Source organism: Lethenteron reissneri, chromosome 36 (assembly GCF_015708825.2).
Source record: "Lethenteron reissneri isolate LAM-NWPU_2019-01 chromosome 36, ASM1570882v1, whole genome shotgun sequence".
Lineage (NCBI taxonomy): Eukaryota > Metazoa > Chordata > Hyperoartia > Petromyzontiformes > Petromyzontidae > Lethenteron > Lethenteron reissneri.
The window spans coordinates 11,752,434-11,778,879 of record NC_083814.1 but is presented as its reverse complement, the minus strand read 5'-3'; the positions used below and the strand labels follow the sequence as shown (position 1 = coordinate 11,778,879).

At 53.7% G+C, this 26,446-nt stretch overlaps 1 protein-coding gene across 6 annotated transcripts in view; it reads right to left on the bottom strand.

Moving 5' to 3' along the window:
* ACAP1 (ArfGAP with coiled-coil, ankyrin repeat and PH domains 1) overlaps nucleotides 1-24,335 on the bottom strand; it is a 77,847-nt gene extending 53,512 nt beyond the window's left edge. For 2 of the 6 annotated variants that reach the window (XM_061566145.1, XM_061566144.1), the window contains exons 1-4: nucleotides 23,923-24,335; nucleotides 23,161-23,467; nucleotides 22,311-22,503; nucleotides 3,809-3,866 (exon numbers count right to left, since the gene is read on the bottom strand). In XM_061566145.1, coding sequence (XP_061422129.1) covers nucleotides 3,809-3,866; nucleotides 22,311-22,363 — 111 coding nt within the window. In that variant the 5' untranslated portion in view covers nucleotides 22,364-22,503; nucleotides 23,161-23,467; nucleotides 23,923-24,335. Of the gene's footprint in view, nucleotides 1-3,808; nucleotides 3,867-22,310; nucleotides 22,527-23,160; nucleotides 23,468-23,922 lie in introns of those variants that run through there. The other 4 variants (XM_061566140.1, XM_061566146.1, XM_061566141.1 and 1 more) reach the window with 3 other exon arrangements.
* Between the last annotated feature and the right edge of the window lie 2,111 nt (nucleotides 24,336-26,446).

Sequence of the window (26,446 nt, the reverse complement as noted above, 5' to 3'; positions counted from 1 at the left end):
TGATGATGAGAGGGGAGGGAAGAGAGGGAGAAAGGGAAGGAGGGAGCGGAAGTGAGTTTGCGTGGAGCAGCGTTTGTTTTCACAGTCGACGGCGGGGAGAAGGGATTCATAGTGGGGGTGGCCACGCACAAGTCACGTGATTCCCCGGAGTGTTGAGCCGATTGAGATAAAGAGTCGCCTCCCAGCACTGGCAATAACACGACGCAGCTTCGCTGACACCACAATGGGGATGTTACCGTCACTCAGCGGACAGGAAGGAACAGCGCAATGCTTCAGGCGAACTTCCTGGAAAAAGGCCAGTCAGCCAAAACAGTTCAAATCTAGATTTTTAGTTCAATATCCCTTTCCCCTCGGCGTCATTGTGAACGAAAAAAAACACCTACGGACATCGACATGCACTCGCCATGCCCCTCCGAGCGGGTACTCGTCTCCGTGATCCGCTAACCCCACATTAGACGGCCAAGAGGTGTGTAACGCCATGGAGTAGCGGGGGGGGGGGGGGGGGGGGCGAGGTGGCAGCTTGCGTTGCCACCTGTCGTGGCTCTCCGAGGGACATCTCCTTGTTCAGGTCGCTGCTGTGATGACGCACGACCAACGGAAGGAAACGTGAATGGCGTACTCCGAGACGCGTTGGGCGATGATAACGTATTAGGCAGAGGGAGGGGGCCATCATTGACTGGGAATGTCGCCCATTATATATTTATATACTTTACCTTTCTCAGTTATTGACAAACGTGTTGAATTTGTGTCTAATTCCGTTTAGCGGTTTTAATTAAACGATTGAATGCACGGATTACCGTTGTCTCCCCTCCCCCCCCCTCCTCCCCCCCTCCTCCTCCCCCCCTCCTCCTCCTCCCCCCTCCTCCTCCTCCCCCCCTCCTTCTCCCCCCCCTCCACCCTCTTCCTCCACCCTCCTCCTCCACCCTCCTCCTACCCCCTCCTCCTCCTCCCCCCCTCCCTCCCTCCACCTACCCCCTCCTCCTCCCCCCCTCCCTCCTCCTCTCCAGGAGGATGGAAGAGGGCGGGGGGGGGTACAGAGGGGGGGGGGGGCGTTGTAACCAGAGGGCAAATCACCGAGCGATGCTCGTTTTGATTTAATTACATGCGGCGGCGGACGCGACGGAACAGCTGCTGCCTCGAGCGCGTCGAGGTGTCGGGTCGCCAGACGATCGATCGCACAGCGACGCGAAACGCCAATCGCCAATCCTTCTTGCGCGTGGCACCGGTACCGCGAATCATAATAATAAAAATTACTGCGGGGAGCGGTGGGGTTAGCGGTCAGCGCTGTACTACGAAGCCGGCACTCATGGCCAACACCGGTCACGATTATCTGAATCGCTTCTAGGTCGACTCAGCCTAAAATGAGTACCTGGTGCGATGTGTAAATATCGCCACTAGAGAGACAAAGGCGGCCGGGCGTGGTGCTGGCCACCCACCCTGGAGGACCCAGAGAAAAATCCACGGGACCACGGTCGGGATCGAACCCACGACCTCCTGTAGACCAGGCGAGGGAGTTAACATCTCGCCACCGTGGCGACCCCCCCTCCCCCCGTCACGGATACGGGGGAAGAGCGGCAAAACAAAACCCCAGTGAGAGCATAAAACCGCGGTCCTGATCCGTGTGTCAAGTCGAACACCACCGCCAAGTGCAATTTCACTCCGTCGCCAGATGCCTCCACCCATCAGGAAAGGGGGGGAAAAAAAGAAACCTCACCGCTGCCGTACATCCACAACCACCGCATGACCTCGCCCGTCTGCTCACGATTCCATCTCCCATCTCTTCCCCCCAGTCCCCCTGCCACCCCCACACCGCCCACCATACCCCACCCCACAAACTGCCCAGGGCTGTAAAACCATGTTTTCACAGAGCCCGGGCTGCAAAGCAAAAATAATATATTCCTGCTGCGTAGGTTTTCCCGGTTGAGCTCGAACAGCACCAGCTCTCCTCCGCTGTGTTTCCCCGGTCAAAACTGCTGGGCGCGATGTCCGACGTTTCGCTCCCACGAGCTTCTTCGGTTTCCCAAAAGGGGCGATTGGCCATCGGGCAAGGATAAGCGGTGAGCGGCAGCCTCCGACGAAGAAGGGACCGCGCCCGAACATCGCGTCCACCTCGCAGATGGAGCGGCGTGGATCGGATCGGAGCTCCCGGCACGTGGAGTGAAACGCCGGACGTGGTGCCGAAAGGCTCGTGGGAGGGAGCGCTTTACGAGAAAATCTAAATATATATGTTCGAGCAAAAAAACAAAACCCCGCGGAAGGGGCAACTCACGTGACGCACGGTACAACACACTCGCGCACAGCGGGAAATTATCCGGCATACTGGGGCCAGATCGTGCCTTGTTTCGAGACCGATTCTCACATCTTGTAAAGCTAAGCAGAGGGCCCAGCCTGCTTTAGTGTTTGCATGGGGGGACCGCTAACAGGGCTTGCCCAGGTGTCGTAGGCGTGGGGCACAGTCAAACGTTGAGTCAAAACTCTCTGAGTTATTGTCCACTCTGCTTGTGTACCACCGCCAATGCAGCAGTAACAGCAGCAGAAGGAGCAGTAGCAGCAGCAGCAGCATCCGGCGGTAATCTGTGTACTTGATAAATGCCGGGCGTGTGGGGCACGCAATTTCCTCCCCAACCATCACCACTATCGGCGCAGCCAATCGGTGAACTCGCTGAATCTATTTATATGCGGGTGCAGCACATGGACTGGCCAACGCACGTCATGTCGGTCTGCATCGTTGCTCGGTAGAGACTCGGCAACTGCTCCGTCTCGTCACGGTCAGTCGCGCACCGCTCTTGCCTCTGGCTCAGCAGTGCCTTTTTTTTCGTGAAGCTCAGCAGCAGCAGCAGCCAGATGTTTAGGAGCTCGATGCCAATGTCGAGGTCTGCTGCTGCTGCTGGCTGCAACAACGAGAGGGCTTCAGCCGAGAGAGAGCGAGAGTTCGTGTCGTGTCGCTGTTCCTCCCCCCCCCCTCCTGCGTTGAAGGCCCGGCTTAGCAGTCGGAGCCGCCGTCAGCCTCGACGATTTTTTTTTGTTCACTCATCACATCATCTTCTTCTTCTGTCGCACGGCCGATGACGCAATTTCACAATCAGGTTGGTCAAGCCAGATAGCCGCGTCAGGAGCAGCGGAGTTGAAATTGCCGCGATGTCTCCTTCGTATTTGTGGATCGAGGCATTGGGTAACGCGTTGTACGCTGTACGGTCTAAATTTTGATTTAAAGCTTTCGTGACTGCAGGGATTCAAATTCTTGGTTCTTTCGGTAAAGTCACGTAGAAGGGAAATAATAAAATAATAAAAATATGAAACAATACAAATTCTCACAACGTTTCGACTGCAACAAAAGCAATCATCATCAGGTGGGAAATCCACAGCAAAAAAATTTGAAAAAAGTGGCGGTTTTTCCTGTACTTTCTTGCTGTGGATTTCACACCTGATGATGATTGTTTGTGTTGCAGTCGAAACGTCGTGAGAATTTTTATTGTTTAATATTTGTATTATGTTATTATTTCCCTTCTACATGACTTTGCTGTATGGTCTGTTCTGGATGACCACAGTCGCACACTGCTACTGGAGTTTTTTTTTTAACTCCACATCGATCGTTTAGAAATATAACAGACTAAATCATGAATGCAATTCCGCACCTCCGATTAGTAAAGTTGGCTACGTACGGTGCGAAAGAAGTTCAACGTGAATACGGCCATACATGAATATACCTGTCAAAGAATGTTTTGACAGAATAAAAAGGACTGGACGGTGGAAAGGGTTCCAAGGGAGAAGAATGGGGGTGCAGGTGCAGAGTTCGGGGGTCACCTACCTTCTCCAGCTTGACCTCCAGCTCCACCACATCGCCCTCGACCTCTTCGAGGCTCGCCCTAGTGGGGGAGGGGGGGGGGAGCAGGGGTCACACGGAAGAGGTCACGGTCAGAGGAAGTCGCTGCCACTGAGCGCACACCTCCATCCCAATTGAAGCCACTGCCGGGGTACCGATGGTACAGGCAGATATGTGACAAGGTCGGATATATCGCCTTTACTCCGGGCGCTCCGGTTTCCTTCCACATGAGTGAACACTCCTTTAATGCAGCTGAAAACACCTTAATGTGTGGAGGGCTGCATCACCACACTCGTGTACCACGTGATGTCATCGCCACACTCGCGTACCACGTGACGTCGTGCACGGAGAAAGGGCAAACTCGAACGAGTCAACATTCCGGGCCGGATTTATAATTGTTTTAGACAGCAGTGTCAGGACGATGAGCAGACCTCACAATCGATGACACCCTTGTTAGGGACCATCAGCACAGTGCAGAAGTCATTGCCTACTGCTGCCGAGTGTCCAGGATTACCACAAATCCTGGGATTTTTTTTTAACCCCAGGATCCTCCTCTTGTTGTTGATGATGAGAAGGAGGAAGCTGATCTCCTGGGAAATGATTCCGTCTTCCCGGGGACATTAAACGTCCCGGTAATTGTCAGTTGCGCAATCACCATCATCAACATCATCACCGTAACAATGAGTCGCCACTCGGGAAGACGCATTTTTACTTGCACGAGTGCATTTCTCCCCTCCACTTCTAATCATGATAAAAATAACAACTAGATATGTTGAACTTCTTTCACACCGTACGTAGCCAACCGTGCTAATCGGAGGTGCGTGTGGGGGGTGAAAAACAATAAACTAAACACAAAAACTTACAGCAGCGGCCTTTCACACAATCTCAAGGTGCTTGACGTCAGTGACAATGCAGTACGTGACTTGACCGAAAAAATCTAAGAGTTGGAAAAGATATATGGCGGGAGCGCTGCTCAGGCAGGGAGTTATAAAGGTTAGAGATCGGTGGATCCAAAGGGTCAGTGGGCGGGGCTAGAGAAATTTGCATGTAAGATAGGAGAAATCTTGTACATACATATTTACGTGTGCGTATACATAAAAATGGTCACAAGTGTTGCTTGGACTTTAAAACATTCCTCCCGCTCTCCTCCTTTAGACTCCGGTTTTTGCCGAATCACCAAATCAATTGGCCACGTTTGCCCACGACGCGACAACTCGGTTTGATTGGCGCTGTCGCTGTGTGGTGGAGGGCTTTTGAGTTACTGACAAGACACCCACACGACGACCGAACACAAAGCAAGCTGTGCATCAATCCCTCCCTGTTTCTCATCGTTTTACAGACAGTGTTCAAATTGTTGTTGTTGTTGGTGGTGGCGATGCCAAGGACAAACGGGAGGATTCTTTTTTTTTTTAATCGCGTTGGTCAAAACATCCCTGTGGTGTGATGTGACACGTTCCCTCTCTCTGGGTGGTCCTCACTTCCAGATCCCCCCTCCCAGATCTCTTCCCGTGACCCCATTCCATCACACACGTAGCTCTGATCCACTTTCATCTCGCACCACTGTTCGCTCATTCGCGTGCTCGCCTGCCCGCCCGCCCGCCCTCTGCCCTCCACCAAACGGTTTTGGCTCTGCAAAGGTCAAAGGCGCAGCCCTGCAACGGCTTTCTCACGCCACTGCCGCCAGAATGGGCCTCCGGTGATAGACGACCCCCTCGAGGAGGTAATTTCGGGCCGACTCCTCCAACAGCTCGACAGACGGACGTCTTGGAAGACGTGGGAGCACGCGCACATTAACCCCAACCCATCGTAGACTGTGCTACTACACCCGTGCCTACTGCTGGATGGACAGAGGCTTGGAGGGGGGGCAGAGGGGGGGGATTCAAATTGGTTTTAAAATAACGGCCTTTATTTCAAGAGAGGGCCACCATTCATGCATAACATTTCGGCGCCAATAAATAATTTACTGTGCTCTTTCGTCTTCAAACAATTTCGTGTCGGGGTCCGGGCGTTCATTGTACGGGGACGGTCGCAGAAAGGGCACGGGCCCCTCGGAGCCGAGATATTTCCACTTGGCAAGGTTGGCGGAAAGTGTATGGGCGCCCGGGGTGTCATTCATCACGACGAGGCGACGCGCACAGACAGAGGTGCCCCGTGTAGCCTCCAATGGGCCCGCTGGGGCAAGTGCTCTCAGCGAGCACCTAAGAATGGCCGGCGCTGGACACCTATGAATGAGAGGGGGTGGGTGGGTGACCTTCGCATGTTGTTATGGGTTGACCGACTGAGATGACCGGTAGATGCACCACCTGTGCTCCCTACTGCGCCAACTTGCTGTATTTTAGTCGCCCGGCGCTCTGCCCCTTGTTGTGAGCGTCGCTCCGTTGCCCTCCGTTGTTGCTGGAGGGCGACTGTCTCTAACTGCCCAGTAGCCTCCTTCACGAGCGTTCTCCACAGAGGTCGATCTTGACATTATTGGTACAAGTCATCAGCAAGTCCACTCAGCTCCACATCCTCCCATACCACATCAGTCCATCTCTTTGCTAGCCCCTGCGGTGCCCATTAAGTCCGCTCTATCCGACAAAACAGAAGCTGCTTGGGCATGCGGCGGCAGGACATGCGGGCTACGTGACCCAGCCAACGCAGCTTGGCCTGCTGGAGGAGGTCACTGAAGGAGACTGTGTCCAGACCTTACAAGGTTCTGTGAGCTGTGGTCCAGAGGACCTGCAGCATTGTGTGGAACAAAATGCCAGGCAGATTCCACAGTGGTTATGCAGCCGATGGATGATAAGACAATGTTGCTCGACTGATTAGAAGTGAGAACTCTGCTGCCAAACCGGAGCTGGTGATGAGCATGCTACCCAGGTATGGGAACTCCTCCACTCTCTCCACAAGTTCCCCATTACTCATGTAAAGTGGACGGGGGTGGAGCGTTTGATGACATGCATCTATGTTGAAATTCTTTCGCACCGTACGTAGCCAACCGTGCTAATCGGAGGTGCGGGGGAAGGACAACAACAACAAAATACCCAGGCAGTTACTTTGTTTTGGTGGGGGTGATATGATATAGCCCCACCTCTTAGTGGCATGCACAAAGTTCAGCAGCATAGTATCCAACTCATTCTCAGAGTGTGCAGCGATTACCAGATCATCAGCATACAAAACATCGTTGACAAATAGGCAGCCATCCCTTAATTGCACCTGGCTATCGATCAGCCTCCTATTGAATATCTCTAACAGATTGACATTCCTGCGAAACAGCCACGGAACATTTTCTAGAACTATGTGGTCAATGAAGATGTTAAATACTGTAAGGGGCCAGAGGATATCCCTGTCGTACCCCAAGGTGAACCGGAAACGGCTCTGACTCCCGACCACGCAGCTTTACCCGGGCATGCCCCCTCCCCCCCCCCATCATGAAGGTCCTTAATGATAGCAAGCAGAGGAGAATCCAAAGCCCTGGTTTCTTGATGACATCACTGGCCTTGCTTACACCTCTACTGTAGCAGATGGACAGCTCCTGCCCGAGTCTACACTGGAGCACCGTCAGCCTCTCATCACCATGCCTGGCAAAGTGACGCTGAATCATCCTTTCCGGGACCTTGACCGACACACACGGAGGTGGGAGATGCCCCGGTGGTTGTTATAATCGGTGCGGTCTCCCCTTCTTAGAAATCCCGAGGAAACCATCCTAGTGGTCCTAGCGGCTACAACAACGCCAGTCAAGGCAGCCTGTACACAACCGTCAACCTCTCTCAGCTATTGTCAGGCTCTGAATTGCTCTTTGTACCTACTCGGTAGGTCGCTCTTCAGCCAACCTATAGGCTACAGAGGGTGGCTACTTCCTTCAATATTCTAGGCTCTGCAGACCTAGCGGGGTCAACTCCACCTTGCCCCATGATTTTAGCTGGGCCCGAGAGGATCCGCCATCCTTCCTGTACGACCTCACGGACACATTCAGAAAATCTGTGGGCCACATATTGAGGCTCAGAGATGAGATCACCATTGTTGAGTATAGTTTATAGGTGTAGCACTGCAAATAACTTTTCAAATAGAATCATCGAGTGATTTCTGATCGTTGGCCACAAAGGTAACTTCCATCAATCCACCGCTGGGCGAAGGCCTCACCAAAGCCGCTGCCACCTCTCATGATCTCAGCGATGTGATACTCCACTAAGGACCCGCACGAGGACCGATCTCATCACTCCACTTCTTTCATCAACATCCCCTTTGTGGACGCGCTGCGGCAGTTTCCATCTGCTACGAAGCCCAGGCCAGCAACTCAACTCTCTCGTGCCAAATGGGCTCTCTCTATCTCTCTGAACCTCCGAGTGAAGGCTGCGGGTAAGCCCTCTCATTCTAGGGCATGGGTGAGTGCAGACAATGAGCCTGGCTGTTTCTTCCCAGCTGGCTTGCCAACATCTCCTCGACCAGCCAGAGGTCTGGACTGGGGGTGTACCCAATGAGGCCACAGCAGCTGCACGAGCCGCAGTCCTGAACCTCGCCCATTTACCCTCGGCATCGGGAGGGAGGGGAGGGGAATCGCAAAACCTCCAGCTGCAAAGTGATGATCGCATTCTCGCTTGCAGACTTTCGGGCTAGCTGTTTTCGAGCTGCAGCTGTACACACATACCCACGCACAAACAAAGATCCCCCGCGTAGCTTCATGCATGCTGTCGGGCCAAGTGCAATTAGTGTGCACCTATTAGGGGTGGCACAGCGCGCAAGGGCGTGGTGTTGCCAGAACAAACGTCCGGCCGCCTTTGTCTCCAAAATGCTGACACTTTACACACCGCATAGGGTACTCATTTAAAGCTGAGTCGACCTAGGACAGGCACAAAATAGCTTATTCTAGCCAAGCCTAGCTCTGCTGACCACGTGTGTCTCTGTGTGTTGTGGTAGTGCAACGTTAGCGCACGGCGCTACGAACCCTGGAAACCCGAGTTCGATTTCCACCACTGGGGAGACAAAGGTGGTCGGGCGTGGTACTGGCCACTCACCCCCTCGTATACCGTGCCAGCCTTCATAGGTGCTACTCGCTAACAGTACTTGCCCCAAAAAGTCTGTTTACAGCCGATACGGGGACCGTGAGCGGGGATCGAACTCGGGTCGCCTGGTTCGTAGCGCAGCGCGCTAACCATTCCACCCCCCCCCCCCCGCGCACACATCAACATCCACGTTCTTAAATCTCTCTCTCTCTAAACCTTGCGCTCGCGATCACAATTCGCTGTCGAGACCACACCGCATCAACGGCGGCGTGCCCCGCCGGTGGGCAGCGCGTGCGGATCGCGTGGGTGTGAAGCGACCGGAGCGGCGTGGCCCTGTGGGTGCAGCTGGGGTGGGGGGGGGGGTAGCGCCGGTCGTCTGCGGGCGCAAGCGGCAGGCACGGGGACTCGCTGCGGGTCGACGACTCGGCGGCCTGCGAGTGCGCGGCCACGAATCCCAAACCGTCGGCCGCCTCCGTTGTTGCCGTCTTCACTCCTTGGAAGGAGGAAGGGACCGGGAGCCACTCGGCTTCTGAACAGACAATCGAGTGGATTTCAAACTTACGCAAACAATTACATCTTTAAACCTGCCGTCATTAATCCATACGGAAGAAGAAGAGGAAGACGAAGAAAGCAGGAGGCTAAGAAATCAGAATGAGAAGACGAAGAAGGAAGGAGAAGTGGTTTGCTGCACTGCAATTCGTGGCGGCCACAAGAGGTGGCGGCGGGCCGCGTCGCCCACCGACGACGGGACACAGCAGTTGGCAGAGAGGCGGAGAGGGACAGCCACGGCGCTGGCCGCTGTGGCACCGCACCGACCCCAAATCGGCCGCGGTGGTGTAAAATAAAAAAACGACAAAGGTGCAGGCCCCTGCAACTGCGCTACTTCAGGCGGCACCGTCACCGCCGCTCCAGCCGGCGGCGGAGGCCTCCCGCTGGAGGGAATGGTAGAAAACCCCACCCTAGACGGTGCATTCTGGCCGACTCTTACCATGCTCACCATTACACCACGGGCGGTGAAATGAAGCTTCCTTTAGTTAGACAGGAAAGCCTCAACGAGTCTCGGGGTCTCCTTTATCAGGAGGGTGCTGCTACGCTAGGGTGTTGAGCATCGCGTAATCTGCGTGCGTGGTAAGCGTCGCGCAATCCATGCGTATGCATGATTTTTCTCACTTGTGTGTGTATATATTTTCGTTGTGCGTGTGTGTGTCCGGGCTCCGTCACCCCGAGCCTCACGTCAGCGAGACGATCGCACCTCTTCAGTGTCCATAAGCCACGGGAAGAAAACCAAAAAAAATGTCTCTTCATAGACTCCACGGGCCAGACCCGCCCAAGAAAAGTCCCGGACAGATTTTGACGAAACTCCGTCCAGATGTCTTTCTCAGACTCGCCGCTATCATCTCAACATCCAAGAAAAATCCTTTATTTGTTCCGGACAAAGCCAATGAGCACGGTCGGATTAACGCGGTGGGGGGGGGGGGGGGTGGTGGTTGGGGGGGTGGTGGTACAGCCCATGGTCTCAGATTTTGAGGGGGCCCCCCCACCCAATCTACTTTGCAACGGTTACACAGTAGCACTGTGATAATAAAAAAAAAACTACCGCTATTTCGGTCGTTTAAGTCGCAGATTCATCCACTGTGGGGCGGTGGGTAGGTGGGTGGTTCACGGTTCGGATTCCAGCGGCCGCCCTGGTGAAGTAATCCTGCGTGCGCTGGCGTCACGGTCCGGTTTTTATTTAAAAAAAAACTATTTATGTCGCAGATCACTCGGTTGGGATTACACACGGCCACCGTCGTTACCCATGACGCCAAAGCTGGGCAGGACCCTCCTGAGAGTGAGCCATGAGACTCAGTGAGGGGTTCTTGTGCATACAAACAACAATAATTATAAGTGTAATTATTAGGACCAGTTTTGTGCCGAAATAACAGATCAGTAAAGACGCCAGCTAGCTGGACCCACATTTAGCCACACCAGGTCACCTAATAATGAACTTATTAATTAAATGTGCGGCTTATAAAAGAATATGGTGAATATAGTAAGTAAAATGTAATTAAGTAATTTATATTACATATATACTTTGAGTTCAATGTGTAGGGGAGGGGCGGTGGGGGGATAGGGGAGGGGCGTTGGGGGATTGGGGATGCAGACTGACACAAGCACATCCAATAACCACACTATCCCGCGCACGCACACCCACCACACACTCAATTTTCGTGAAACGGGGGGCCATTGCCCGAAACGTCGCCTATATATTTATACAAGTTCCCCTCTTCCGTGCAGCGTTATTGACCGATGCGCTGTTGTGGTCGTCGTTGTTTTGCCCGGGGACTTGGGGGCACCGCTGCCAAGGAAGAATCACCACCGCCACGTCGCTGTTTAATCGGCGTGACTGATGATCAGAACCAGAAGGGCAAACCCGGTTTGGGGTTTGCGCGTTTACACGAAGCCTGTTGTTGTTGGTTGAACGTAAACACGAGGGGGGGGGGGGGGGGGGAGTCGTTCTGCCAACAGTTTGTGTTGACGCGGAGATACGGGTCGGTGCGGCTGATGAATTCACGGGGTTTTGATTGTTTTAACCGGGTGGAAACAAACACGGAGCTCGTGCGAAACTCAAGTATACGTCGATAAAGAGTTTACACACACACACACACGTACACCAAGCCTCTCGTCAACCACGTGACCTGTGTGTGGCCACCCCCACTCTGAACCCCTCCCCTCTCATCCACATATCTATTTTTCTCCATCGACACCAGCTCACCGCCTCGCGTAAACCGCGTGGCTTCTACGTGACCACTCCCAACTCGGAATCCCTTCCCCCTCATCTCTTCACCTCCACATCGAACCGCTCAAGCCTCCCGTAAACCACGTGATTTGTGTTGTGGCCGCCCCCACTCCGAACGCTCATTCCCGCCGCCCGCTGTGAAAACAGACGCCGCTCCTTCGTGCAGCAGGAGGAGCGTCGAGGCTCTGATGCAGCCTCATCCTCCTCCTCCTCCCGATCCTCATCTCTCCCGACCCCCCTCTGCTCCCGCTTCTCTGTTCATTTCCCCATGCTGCTCACCCCCCCCTCTTCCCCCCCCCTTTCTTTCTCATTCTCGTCCCAAGCATTACACCCGCGACTCCGCAGTGCAGCCCTTCCCGTCGGTGCCGCCACCAGGGGAACAGCAAGTTCCCAGTTCGACTCCCGTGACGGTCACGGTTGCTTTCCATAACCCTCGAAAGGGGGTGGTTGGGGGGAGGCTTGAAGGCGGATCGGTTACTTTGCGTGGTCGCGAGAGGTCGTGGCGGTGACGGCTTGGGGACAGTGGGCCTCCGACCAGCAGCGGATCGAGCGTGGCTGATGTGGATGATGACACAAGCGCGGTTATCATTGGCGACTCCCCCCCCCCAGCAGTTTCGCGAGAGACGTGGCCTGCCACGGATGTGCGGACGATTCTCAGGCCGCCCCCAGACTCGCGGCCCGCAAACGGCAACGTGGCCAATGGAGAAGCCCTCTTGGCAGCCTGGAAATTGCGCCAGCGCTGCTGTTAGCGAGCACCTGTTAAGGCCGGCCCTTCATCGGGTTGCTACTCGCTAACAACACTTGCCCCCAAAATTCTGCTAAGGCTATACGGGGGATCTTTGTCTTTGTTGTGGCCAGCACCAGGTCTGTCTGGCTGCCGTTGTCTCCACGGTGGCATTGGAGCACGTGACGTGGCCCAGAGGTCAGCGCGATACCCGCCGATTGCTGCTGGTTGCAGAGGATTGGCGGTTCGACCCCAGTGGGCCGCCCTGGTGAATACTCCGGGGGGCACTAATCACCAACTCCAGCCCACTGCTTCACGTTGGAGGCTGAACGATCCTGTAACGTTCTTCGAAAAAGACTCGCTTCAAAGTTGGCAGATGTGAAAAATAATTACTGCACGGTTACTCTAAAATTACTTACATTGGGTAAAACCACGCAGCCGATTTCCAACTCCTCGTGTGAAACAACTGCAGACGATGCCAGGGATATACCCACACAAATACTAAATCCACTGATTATTATGGCGATGATGTTGACGTCATCGCTGATGATGACGCACCCCACAGGGGGTTCATCGAAGGCTGAGCTGACCTAGGTACACACACGCACCCGCGTGCGCTAACACGCGTGCACGCAAGCGGGCAACATCTGCGGATTAGCCCGTTAAGCTGTTGCGCGGCTGCGTTTTAACTATGGCTCTCTAAGTCCGGCCGCTGAGCACAGAGAGAGGGGGTGGCACGTGCCTGTAGGGACGCGCGTGTCCATATGGAAGTGTGCGCCTGGACGGGCACGTGTGCCTGTAGGTACACGTGTGACTGTGGAGGTGACGTGTGTCTGTAGGGACATGTGTGCCTGTGGAGGTGACGTGTGGCTGTAGGGGGTGAGGTGTGCCTGTAGGGGTGACGTCCAAAAACTAAGAGGGCCACTTCAGCGAAACAACAACAACAACAACACGGGGCAGCTCTTGCGTTTGTGAACCTGGGAAGCCGGTGGGATGCAGTGGGTCCTTCAAATAAACACGGACAGACACAGCGTGCCCCCCCCCCCCACGTCTTCATCATCATCTCCCATCGTCACAGCCACGAGCAATCAATCCACTGCTGGATGAAGGCCTCCCCAAGCTGTCCTACGATGTTGACAATCCACTGAGCACCCCCATGGAAGTCCTCTGGGGGGGGGGGGGGGGGTCGCGTTCCGTTCGTTCCGAAGCTGCCACTGGCATTGCTCTTGACCGTCGGTCATCGTCCCTTCCAGCGACATATCCTGCCCTCGTGTGTAACGGGGCAAACGGGCGGGGGTTCTTCTATAGCCGTAGTAGTCACATGGCCACAGCAGGATATGTATACTGGATGTGGTGCGCCGGGTGTGGACATACATTGCCTGGGTCTCCAACCCAGGCCACACCGAGGCTGAAATGCACAAAGCTTGGCTATGCGGTTATTAGGGGTATTTGGAACAGAGCGAGATTGTCATGGGGAAGTTACAATAGGCGCCTATTGGGCTCCTATTACGAAACAAAGTATTATTATTTTTCTCCTCGAGAATGTTTTCATTTTCACTAAGCGACCGCAGTTGCCGCCCCCCCACTACTCCCCCACCACCACAAGTTCCCTGCCTTCTGAAGAAGCGCCAACACCGGAAAACCCCCAATACTGTAAATATTGAAATAAAAACAAGGAGGAAAAACCGTGCATACGCATGCATGCGTGGGTTTACAAGGACAGTTTTCCCCACACGTGTGCTGATTTGTCCGCGGCCGCGTCTCGCCTTCGCCACCGCAAGCCCGTCACCTTCACTTGCAGCGCGACGCGACGCGACGACGTCACAGAGATGCAGGGCACGTGGGGCGTGACGCAATTGCCTTAGCTCAAAAGGCTAATCCGCTTAACGTTGTCAGAACGTCAGAATATCAGAATGGTAAACGTTGCAGTGGGTTTACTCTCCAACACACCGGTGTGCTGAACTCGTAACTAATCAGCTACGTTTTGTTTACGTGACAAACCTTACTAATTTGGCTGTGTCGGGTGGTGGCGGGTTTAAGAACACATTTATGTTGAAGCGATCTAATCCATGAAAAAAAACCCTCTGTTATGTATCATAATATGTATTCATACTGGAGGAATCCGATTAGCTATAAAGCTCTTTTTTTCACAGATGTCCAGTCGGGGCGGGTAAGAACGTTACCACAACGAGCAATACAAAACTCACGATTGGAGTGCAAAGTGCAGGAAAGGCAAACGAATCACCCAAAAACATGCGAATAAAACGAAGCCATCCCCATCCAGCCAGGTATTCGGGAAAACCCCTTGGATCAATGTGGCCGGCGTTCTCTCGGCCAGGTCCCTAATCTCGTAACGGAACTTGACCCCGAAATGTCCTCGATGTCGGATCATAGTGAAGCAAAGTTCCCCTCCTGGCTGCCGAGTCTCAGGACTCTTTTGGCCATTTTCAAGAGGGCCCTGCCATACTCTTAGTTCTTTCGGTAAAGTCACCATGTAGGTAAAAAATGAAATTAAAATTAATAAAAAATAAAAACAATAAAATCACGACGTTTCGGAGGCAACACAAGCTTCCGTCTTCAGGTGAATCTGTCACAGCAAAACATCTGTATCAAAGGATACGTGACTTTACCGAAAGAACCAAGAGTATGAATCCTTGCAGTCACGAAAGCTTCAAATCTCGGGCCCTGCCTCGCTCGGTGTGGCGGGGAACTGAAGAACACCGGAGAAGCCCCCCCCCACACACCGCGCACACGAAGCCGGCGATTATCGGCACCTCGTGTCTGAGACGCAGATGGGTTCACAAAGCTCGCCAGCTCGCCCGTCCTGCCATCGTCTGACCACCTTGGAACTCCGTATAAAAGCATTAGACGAGGTATCAATATTATTTGCCTGCAAGCGGACACTTTGTGTGCGTTGTTTACACTGCGATTTTTAAAAATGGATGCTGCGTTTTGTTTTATTTTATTTCTCACAATAACGCAATCGTGTTTGAGGCTGTATCCGCATTATAATTACTATGGCAGATTTTAATTCGTATTTTTTTTAGAGATACACTGTGGTATTTGATGATAATCTATATTTAACCTAATTTTTCTTTACATTTTATTTTTATATTGCCATTATGATTTTATAGCTATTTTTTTTTTACTTCTCTTATCTGTTATGGTTTATTCTTAATGCATTTTACCGTGACCTCTTTCCTTTGTCGGAGATGCGTTGTTGTTGTTGTTGATGATTAAACCCAATTTAAGAGCTTCAAAATAAACCGAACTGAGCTCTAAGGGATTTGAGAGTTTGACAGATCTTTACATGATCTACCAACCCTCGCATCCAAATTGCTTGATTCCCACGCGCACAATGCAAGGCAAAGACAAAGACCCCCCTCCCCGCCCGTGTAGCCTTAACAGACTGTTGGAGGCAAGTGCTGTTCGTGAGTAGCACCTATGAAGGCCGGCACGGCACACAAGGGGGTGGGGGGGTGGGGGGGTGGGGGGGTGGGGGGGTGGGGGGGTGGGGGGGTGGGGGGTGGGGGGTCAGCACCACGCCCGGCACACGGAGACACACGCCACACGCTACTTGCGAGCGCTGCCTGCTGCTGCTGCTGCGTTGGCAGTGGCTCCACAATTAACAAACAACTCTCAACAAACTCGCCAGGGGGCCGGAAACCTGCGGCTCCTGAAGGAGCTCTGCTGCTTCGTGACCTCATTTAACGAGGACCACCGCCGTCTCGTATTCACCACCACCACCACTGCCATCACAGTGCGGCTCTTGAAATATTGAGGGTTTTTTAAATTTTATTTTTAGAATTCTAAACTAAAATGTCTCTCCTTGTTATTGTGTTTGCCGACACCCTGCACGAGCCAATAACAATGCGTGTGGCCTGAAGATAAAAGAAATACATGAGAAGCGACGTTTCGGGCAATGACCCTTCTTTTCCCAAAAACGCCAACGATTGTGATACACATTACACTTTTTGTTTTAATGCCGCAGCGTTATCGCCCAACGCGTTGATGTTTTAATTTGGCCTGTTCATGTTTGCTGCCTTCCGATCTCTCCGTTGTTGTTGTTGTAACATCGCGGGTTCGTCTGTGACCACATCTCCGACCGAGTGAGCCTCATGGTGTTGTGACCTCAAGCACCTCCTTGTTCTGGAGCCTCGGGCTGTCCTGCATGGGAGCCACGGTATGAATAATAGATGGCGATGATCGTGACGATGTGAACGACTCTGCCACCACTTCACAAAGATCCACCCCCCCCACCCCCCCGAGTCTTAACACACTGGTAGGGCAAGTGCTGTTAGCGAGAATGAAGGCTAGCACAGCACACGAGGGGGTGGGTGGCCAGCACCACGCCCGACCGCCTTTGTCTCCCTCGTGGGGATGTTCACACCGTAGCAGGCAGGTACTAATTTAAAACTAAGTCGACCTCGAGGACCACTTCAGATATATCACTCGTCGCTGATATCCAATTCGGGTTTGTAGCGGAGTGCGCTAACCACAGCATCACCGCTCTCCACCCAGACACAACGACGAACATCTCCATTAGAGCCTTATCAGACTGTTCGCCATCACCTATGAAGGCCGGAACGCCACACGAAGGGGTGGATGGCCAGCACCACGCCCGGCCGCCTTTGTCACCATAGTAGCGATGTTTACCACACACCGCACCAGGTACTCATTTGAGGCTAAGTCGACCTTGGGGAGGCCCAGGACCGGTTCAGAAAATCGGCACCGGTGTTGGCCGTGAGCGGGAATCGAACCCGGGTGGCCTAGTTCGTAGCACCGCAGCGCGCTGAACGCTACACCACCTGCTCCCCACCACACAGACACACGCACACAGCCACACACACACGCACACAAACACACACGCACACAGCCACACGCACACAGCCACACACACACAGCCACACACACACAGCCACACACACACAGCCACACACACACAGCCACACACACACAGCCACACACACACAGCCACACACACGCACACAGACGCGCACACTCAGCCACACACACACGCACACAGCCACACACACACGCACACAGCCACACACACGCACACAGACACACCCACGCACACAGACGCGCACAGACACACAGACGCACACAGACACACACACGCGCACACAGACGCGCACAGACACACAGACGCACACAGACACACACACGCACACAGACACACACACGCACACAGACACACAGACGCACACAGACACACACACGCGCACACAGACACACAGACGCGCACAGACACACAGACGCGCACAGACACACACACGCACACAGACGCGCACAGACACACACACGCACACAGACGCGCACAGACACACACACGCACACAGACGCGCACAGACACACAGACAAACAACAGTTGCACAAACGCACACAGACGAACGTGGACAGCTGAAAAAACAAACTCGCAAACAGAACCAAAATCTCAACTCAATTTCCCTCTCCGAAACGAGGTCTCTGGCGCACGGGATGAGACAATGAATCTCGATAGGCTCTCACCTCATTAATTAACGGATGGCAATTAAGATATGTCAGTCACCCTGACGAGGAGAAGCGGGAGATGCGGGGACTTCCCTGGCACCATCTCCCTGCTCTGTCTCTCCATATCTCCCCCTCCCGGTCTCCCTCTCCGTTTCTCCATCTGCCACCGTCCCTGTTCCATCCTTCCTTATAAACTATTTAAAGCTATAAACTTGTTTTTTTTTTTACCAGGTAAGATCCACTGAGCTACATGGCTATCACAAATGATAGAACAACGAAGTGGCTTATCATCAAAGTGAAAATGAAAATCAGCCAATAACTCTGAACGCGTGATGTCGATTCGAAATGTGGAGGGGGAAGAAACGGAGGACCTGGAGAAAAATCCACGCGACCACGGGGAGACACGCAAACCTCAAATATACAGAAGGCGTTAGGGTTAGGATCGAACCCACGACCTCCTGTATACCTTGCGAGGTAGTTAACATCTCACCACGGAGAGAGAGACACGCAAACTCCAAATATACAGCAGGCGTTAGGGTCGGGATCGAACCCACGACCTCCCGTATACCAGGCGAGGTAGTCAACATCTCACCACGGAGTGAGAGGCACGCAAGCACCAAATATACAACATGCGTCAGGGTCGGGATCGAACCCACGACCTCCTGTACACCAGTCGAGGGAGTTAACATCTCACCACCGTGACATCCTTATTTCTCCTCACCCTCTTCATACCTCCCTCCCGCACCCCTCTTCTCTATCCCTCTCAATTCCAGCACCCCTCCCTCCATCTGCATCCCTCTAAATCCCCCCCCCCCTCCTCTCCATCTCCCTCCCTCCACACCCCTTACCATCCATCCCTCCCTGCCACCGACCCATCAGCCGATGCATCACTGGCGTTCGAGTAAAAGTGCTTGCCGTGTGTGAGATTAAACACGGGCCCATTGTCTTCGTGTGCATGCCTCCGTGTGTGTGTGTAGTATGTCACGGTGCATGTTGTGTATCATCACCATCGCCTTGTGGGGAGCGGTAGTGTAGTGGATAGCGCTGAGCTGCGCTACCAGCCCGGTGACCCGAGTCCGATTCCCCACTCACTGTCACCAACACCGGGGACGATTATCTTAACCGGTCCTGGGCCTCCCCTAGGTCGACTCAGCCTCAAATGAGTACCTGGTGAAGCAGCCGGACGTGGTGCTGGCCACCCACCCCCTCGTGTGCTGACGGCCTTCAGAGGTGCTCGCTAACAGCACTTGCCCCGACAGTCGGTCAAGGCTATGCGGGGGGTCTTTGTCTTTGTGTCACGATGCGCGTGTTAGTGCGTGAGTACACGCCTTTGTGTTCCCACGTCATGCACCAAATTCGCCACGTTCTAAAATAAAAAAATGTTTAATTATCGCTCACTCTCTCCCACTCATGCAGTCACACACTCGCATCCACCAACAGCCAGTGGCGAACCAGGCACCACGGCGCTTGTGCCAGGCTATGTGCACCTTGAGGCCATCACGTGAAGTGTCGAATCCTTGGGCTGATTGACTGAGATTACTGGCAATGCTGTGCTCCCCACTGTAGCACCACCTTGCTGTGTTTTGGGTCACCCGGCGCTCTGCTCGTTGTTGTGAGCGGTCACTCCTCCGTGACCTCGAACTGCCCAGGGGCTTCCTTCACGAGCCTCCTCCACAGAGGCCCCATTTTGACATCGCTGGTACCAAGTCATCAGCAAGTCCACTCAGCTCCAATATCCTCCCGTACCGCATCAGCCCATCTCTGCTCCAGCCCGTGCCGCGCCCATTTAGGCCCCTCTATCCGGCCAAACGGAAGCTGCCTGGCCATGCGGTGGCTGGGCATGCGGGCTGCATGAACCAGCCAACGCTTGCCGGAGGAACTCACTGATCGGATATTTCAATAATCTCTGAAGCTCCTCGCAACACAATCCAATTTGGATGAATCGAACAGGACTATGTAGGCAGGACAGCCCGTGCAGGTGATTCGGTAACAGGGTTTACCTTTTGCAATCATATTGTTGCGGTTCCACGTCTTTGTTTATTCATTGCTGATTTTGCTCGGTGGCAGGGTTTTAATTTGCTTGGTAGTGGCCGCATGTGAAATATGGTCCTTGTGTCTAGAATTAATCAATCAAGTTTTATTTCGAGAGCACTATTTGTGCACAAAAAATAATGCAATACACAGTGATTTACAGGCATAAACAATTAAAGTGAAATTGCAGGCAAATAAAAATCACGTTGTAACACATTTCTAACAATTTACTGCGTTACGGGATGCCACGAAAGACGTATTATAAAATAAGAATATTATCGTTGTTGTAATTCACAGTGTTTTTGTCCCTTCCAATCAGACCCGGATATTTCTTTGGAAGCGACAGTCCATCCACATCCCACGATGTATCACGCTGCCTACGCTCGAGCGATCCGGAGTGAGAGATCCCCGCTGCCAAAACCCCGGGTTGGCTTGGTGCACAAACACATCGCGCCCAGGTCTGGGAACTCCTCAACAATCTCCACGACTGCCCGCCCCCCCCCCCATAGCTGCGCGTGCAAAGTGGGGGCTTGAGTGTTCAAAGCCAGACAACACCCGGGGTGGAGAGGGGGGGCACGTGCTTTGTTCAGGCGGAGCTGATGGGTCAGGCCTCACCCTCTCTGTGACACGTGCCCCGTTCGGCGGCTGGAGTCTCCGACCCATTCCCAAGAGTGAGCAGCGATTTCCAGGCCATCCGCACGCAAAAACAATTTCCCGGTAAGGGAGCCATCTCTTGCGTGGCCCCCGCGTTACCTACCAGCCTCCCACTCTATCTGTGATCGTGCAACGCGCCCATGTGTGGGAGATGGAGCGATGACGTCATGCGCGTATTATATGAGGAGCGGTGGCGCAGAGGTTAGCGCGCTGCGCTACAAACCAGGCCTCCTCCTCCTCCTGTGCGGGGTGGATTGAGACGCCGCTGGATTGTGGCATCGTCGCGGTACCACCGCGTGAGATGGCGACGGTGTCGTTGGTGGCGAGGCTTTATAACTCATCCAGCAGTGGATAGGCAATGCACGGCTCGTGATGACGACGACGATATTGATGGCTGCTGCTGGCGCTGCTGCCGCTGATGATAACGATGCTGATGAATTACATCTCTGCAGCAAATCCTAGCCAGAGCCCAAACCGCACCCTCCATCACCACAAATTATTTTGTGGTGGTGCTGCCCCTGCTGCTGTTGCTGTATTGGCGAACAAAATAACAAATAAACTCAACACTATCGTCAAGAGCACTGTGTGTGTGGCCTTAAAAGGGGACAGAATATAATAGGCGACGTTTCGGGCAATGGCCCTTATTCATCGCAGCAAATCAGTTCATATGCTGTACATAATTTATGTGCCATGTATAATGGGCATTGCCCGAAACGTCGTCCATCATCATCACCATCACACGGTCTCGTTGCAGCAAGAACGCCAGGCGACAGAGACCTCATCTGCACGCAGAGCCTCGCTCCAGCAAATAATGCCGGCCAATTCGCGTCCTCATCCTCCTTGTCAATCAATACGCGCACGCGCCCCGCGCGCGAGTGTGTCGGTGCATGCTGCCATCAGCTCAATGAAACAAGAATGCATATCCGCGTATCATTGTACGTGTGTGTACGTGTGTGTGTACGTGTGTGTGTACGTGTGTGTGTGTGTACGTGTGTGTGTGTGTGTACGTGTGTGTGTGTACGTGTGTGTGTGTACGTGTGGTGGTGGGGGAGCGGGAGTGCAGTAGTTATCGCACCGCGCTACGAATCCTGACCACCCCAGTTCGAATCCCGCTCACGGCCAACACCCAGTGACGATTCTCTGAGCCGGTCCTGGGTCTCCCCTAGGTCGACTCAGCCTCATACCTGGTGCGGTGCGTATTACCACTAGGGAGACAAAGGCGGCCGGGTGTGGTGCTGGCCACCCACGCCCTCGCGTACCGTACCGGCCTCAATTGTTGCTCGCTAACAGCACTTGCCCCAGCAACCCGTCAGAGGCTGTACGGGTGATCTTTGTCTTTGTGGGTGTGTGAGTGGATGCATACGGATGGATGCATCGGGATGAAGGTAATGGGTTCATTAATTCCATGAGACGGCTCTCGCTGTCGTTCTATCTGTGCCGTTATCATCGCCCTCTGTCCTTCCCGATCGTTCTCTCCCTCGCGCTATCATTGTGTCGTTCTCTGCGTCGTTCTCTGCGTCGTTCCCTCTCGCTTCGTCATTCTCCGTGTCGCGCTGTCTCTCGCTCGCTCTGTATCGCTTTTCCGTGTAATTCTTTCACTCTCTGCCGCTCTCTCTCTATCGTTCTCTCTGTGTCATTCTATCTGTCATTCTCTTCGTCTCGCTCCCTCGTTGTGTCATTCCCCTGCTCTCTGCCGCTCTATTGCGCTCTCTCGTTCTCTCTCCATCATTCGTTCGCTCTCCGTGTCATTCTCTGTGCGTCATTCTCTCGCTCCCCCCCCTCTCTATTTCATTCTCTCTCTCATTCTTTCGCTCTCTCTCTTACCGAAATCTCGGCGAGTCTTTGAGGCATTCGTCAAAATCCACCGTCACCACCATGATGACGACGATGGCTTCGTTGTTCCACGTTTCTCCGAGTTCACCACCACCACCGCCTCCTCCTCCTCGAACCTCTGTCTCCTCCTCCTCGTCGTCTTCCACCACCACCACAGCCGCCTCGGCCCCGCTGGTCAGGCGAGCTGTGAACAGCTCAGCAGCTCAGAGCCCCCTCCCTTCTCTTCCCTCTCCCCTCTCTCTCTCTCCTCCCTCTCCACCCTCTCTCCCGCACCACGCCTGCGTCACGCGAATGCAAGCACCGTGATCACGCGTGTGTGTGTGCCACTCTGTGTGTGTGTCTGTGTGTGTGTGTGTGTCTGTGTGTGTGTCTGTGTGTGTGTCTGTGTGTGTCTGTGTGTGTCCCTCTGTGTGTCTGTCTGTGTGTCTGTGGGTGTCCCTCTGTGTGTCTGTGGGTGCATGTGCGAGTCTGCGCGCGTGTCTCTGTCTGTGTCCATGTGTCTCTGGGTCTGTGTGTCTATATTTGTGTGGGTCTGTGTGTGTGTTTGGGCGTGTGTGTATGTATGTGCTCTGCGTGTACAGTATATGCATGTGGTTCTATGTGGGCGTTTGTGTGTGCACATTTACACTCACAAAGACGTCCCGTATAGCCTTAACAGACTGATGGGGCAAGTGCTGTTAGCGAGCACCTATTGAAGGCCGGCACGGCACACGAGTGGGGTGGGTGACCAGCACCACGCCCGGACGCTTTTGTCTCCCCAGTGCTAATGTTCACACAACACCACACCAGGTACTCATTTGAGGCCGAGTCGACCTAGGAGAGGCCCGGCTTATATATTCACCACTGTTATTGGTCGTGAACAGGGCGATCCAACGGGGTCCTTTGCCGGGTTTGCTGCGCGATGCGCTAACCACTGCGCCACCGCTCCCTCCACGCAGACGTCCAGCCTCTCCCCGCGGTGGATGGCGCAAAGGAGGCGAGCGAGGGACGCGAGGAAGGAGGAGGGAGATGGGGCGGGAGCTGGGAGAGAATGGTGGTAGAGAGGGAGGGAGATGGGGCGGGAGCTGGGAGAGAATGGTGGTAGAGAGAGGGAGGGAGATGGGGCGGGAGGGGTGAGAGAATGGTGGTAGAGAGAGGGAGGGAGGGATCTGCGAGGGGAGATGGAGGAGAGATGGAGGGAGGAGCGTTGCGCTTTGAATTAATAATTATCATCAGCATCACCACCACCAGCACTACTACCACCACCATCATCAGCATCACCATTATTACTACCACCACCATCATCAGCATCACCATCACCATTATTACTACCACCACCATCATCAGCATCACCATCACCATTATTACTACCACCACCATCATCAGCATCACCACCACCATCACTACTACCACCACTACCACCACCATCATTAGCATCACCACCACCACCATCACTACTACCACCACCACCATCATCAGCATCACCACCACCATTATTACTACCACCACCATCATCAGCATCACCACCATCATCAGCATCACCACCACCATCACCACAATTACCATCATCACCACCACCACCACCAGCTTCGCTTGCGTCATCGCGTCCTCGTGTTCCGCGTACCGGAATCCGATGCCCACAGCGACAGCTCCGGGGGTGGCTGCTGTTGTTGTTGTTGATGCTGCGGCTGCTGCTGTTGTTGTTGTTGTTGCTGCTGCTGTTGTTGTTGGCATGGGACACCGTGGTGTAGCGTTAACGAGTAGCGGGCAGCCCTTTGCTGTTGTCTATCGTGTCTGCGTGTCCATCTGGTTGTCAACGCGCGTGTGTGGAGTGTTGTCTCGTGGGGAGCGGTGGCGCAGCGATCAACGCGCTGCGCTACGAAACCGGCGGACTCTGGTTAGAATCCCGCTCACGGGCAACATCAGCGGTGAATATCTAAGCCGGGCCTGGGCCTCTCTTAGGTAGACTCAGCCTCAAATTAGTACCTAGTTCAATATGTAAATATCGACACTGGGGAGCCAAAGACGTTCGGGCGTGGTGCAGGCCTCTCTATAGGTGGTTGCTCACAGCACTTGCCCCACCAGTCTGTTAAGGCTATGCGGGGGATCGTTGCCTTTGTGTCTTGTGGCGTTGGCATCCGCGTGCCGCTGGCGCTCATAGCGGCGAGGCCCGCGAATGTGAAATTCTCACGACGGGGGCGTGATGGGATTCGCATTGAAGAACTCCGTCGACGGAGCGTACGGTCACAGCATTAGCGAATAAGCCAGCCCACATCCATCCATCGTGAGTGGCTCGTGTAATGACACTAACGATGATTTTTTTAAAAACTCGACACATTTATCAATAAGTGTCCTTAAAATGATAAATACATTAAAATTTTGCGTTTGATGGTAGCAGCAGCAACATCGATGTGGTTCAGGGAGCTCGATACCAATGTCGAGGTCCGCTCCTGCTGCCACGACGAGAGGGCTTCAGCAGTGAGAGAGTTCGTGTCAATTATTATTATTATTAGACGAGATCTGACGACTTCGGGCACATTTCGACTGATCCGGTCACAGTCGCATGAGCGAGCAGCAGCTGCTCACTCATGACAATAATGAGAGGGGGGGAAGGGGGAGTGATGCCGAAGCTAAATTGGTGACGCTAATTAAGGCAAATTGGGTGTGACGTCACTGCAGCCGGATGAAACCCCTGCGGTGGTGAGATGTCAACTACCTCGCCTGGTATGCAGCAGGTCGTGGGTTCGATCTCGACCCTGACGCCTGCTGCTGTATATTTGGAGTCTGCGTGTCTCTCTCTCTCCCCGTGGTTGTGGATTTTTCTCCGGGTCCTCCGGGTTTTCCCCTCCACATTTAGAATCAACATCGGGCGTTGAGAGTATTTGGTTGCTGTACATTTCCACACGATAAGCCACTTCGTTGAGCTATTATTTTTGGCCAGGTCGCTTCTGAAAAAGAGCTGCATAGCTCAGTGGGGTCTTACCTGGTACAATAAAAAAAAATTGACTGCGAGACGCGGTGGTGGGTGGCGTTGGGGCAAAGGCAAACGAAGCAAATGGTTAGGAGCCCCCCCCCAAAGTTGTCCAAGGGCCCCCCGCCGGATCCACGCAAATAAATTTGAATTCTGTGGCAGAGATATCTGGATCGTACCCGCGTGGTTAAGGCCTTCATCGAGTAGCGGGATCCAGAGGGCTTCACATTGCAGGGCGCTTCACAAAAATGTGAACACTTCTGAGAATTTGCAAAAATACCACGATGAATGCTGTGCCTCCGGGCTCTGGAGACAATGATGGCGAACAAGTGTAAGACTCTTTGACCTTTTTAAGCTATATACATTTGTTATGTTACATTGTATTATCCGTTCTCTTGCCATTAAAAACGATAATCCCATACAACTGTTAACGTGTTTTTAAGCACCCTGTAACTATGGAAATATACAACGAGGCAATGCGCTGGTGATTAATCGTGTTTTTGTACGCCGATGACCAACTGCTGGTTTGAGGCGTTAACACGACACCGTTGAACCTGCAGCTTTCCACAAGAGGTGTGGGGGAACCATTGAATGTCAAGATAAAGAACCCGCGCATCGCCTCTCCCAGAGGAATCGGCAAACAAAAGAACAAGAGAAGCCATTTGTTTCTAATTCAGTAGAAAAAACAACAACAGCCCCTCAATGTCTCAAGAGCCGCAATGCAACGCGGGTACGAGACGGCGGGGTCCTTCATAGATAGCGTCACGAGGCGGTCCTGAGTTTGCCGACCCCTGCCTGCCCTTTCGACAGAACTGTTGGGGGGTGAGGGGGGTCAAGTGCTGACCATGAAGGCCCCGACGGCACACGAAGGGCCACAATGCGGGCAGCACCGCTCCTGGCCGCTCGTCTCCAGTGGCGATGTTTACACAGCGCACCACGTGCTCATTTAAAGCCCAGAGCAGTTTAGATATTCACCACTGATGTTAGCCGGGTTCAAAATGCGAGGGGTCGTCAGGCTGGTAGCGCAAAGCATGACCCAACTGCATCCCCCATACCACCGGCCTTACAGAGACCGCCCATGTAGCCTGCAGGGATTCTTGGGGGCAAGCGCTGTTCGCAAAGCACCTCCGAAGCGAGCGCGCGGGCACGCCACGTGCACACAGCGAGGAGACAAGGA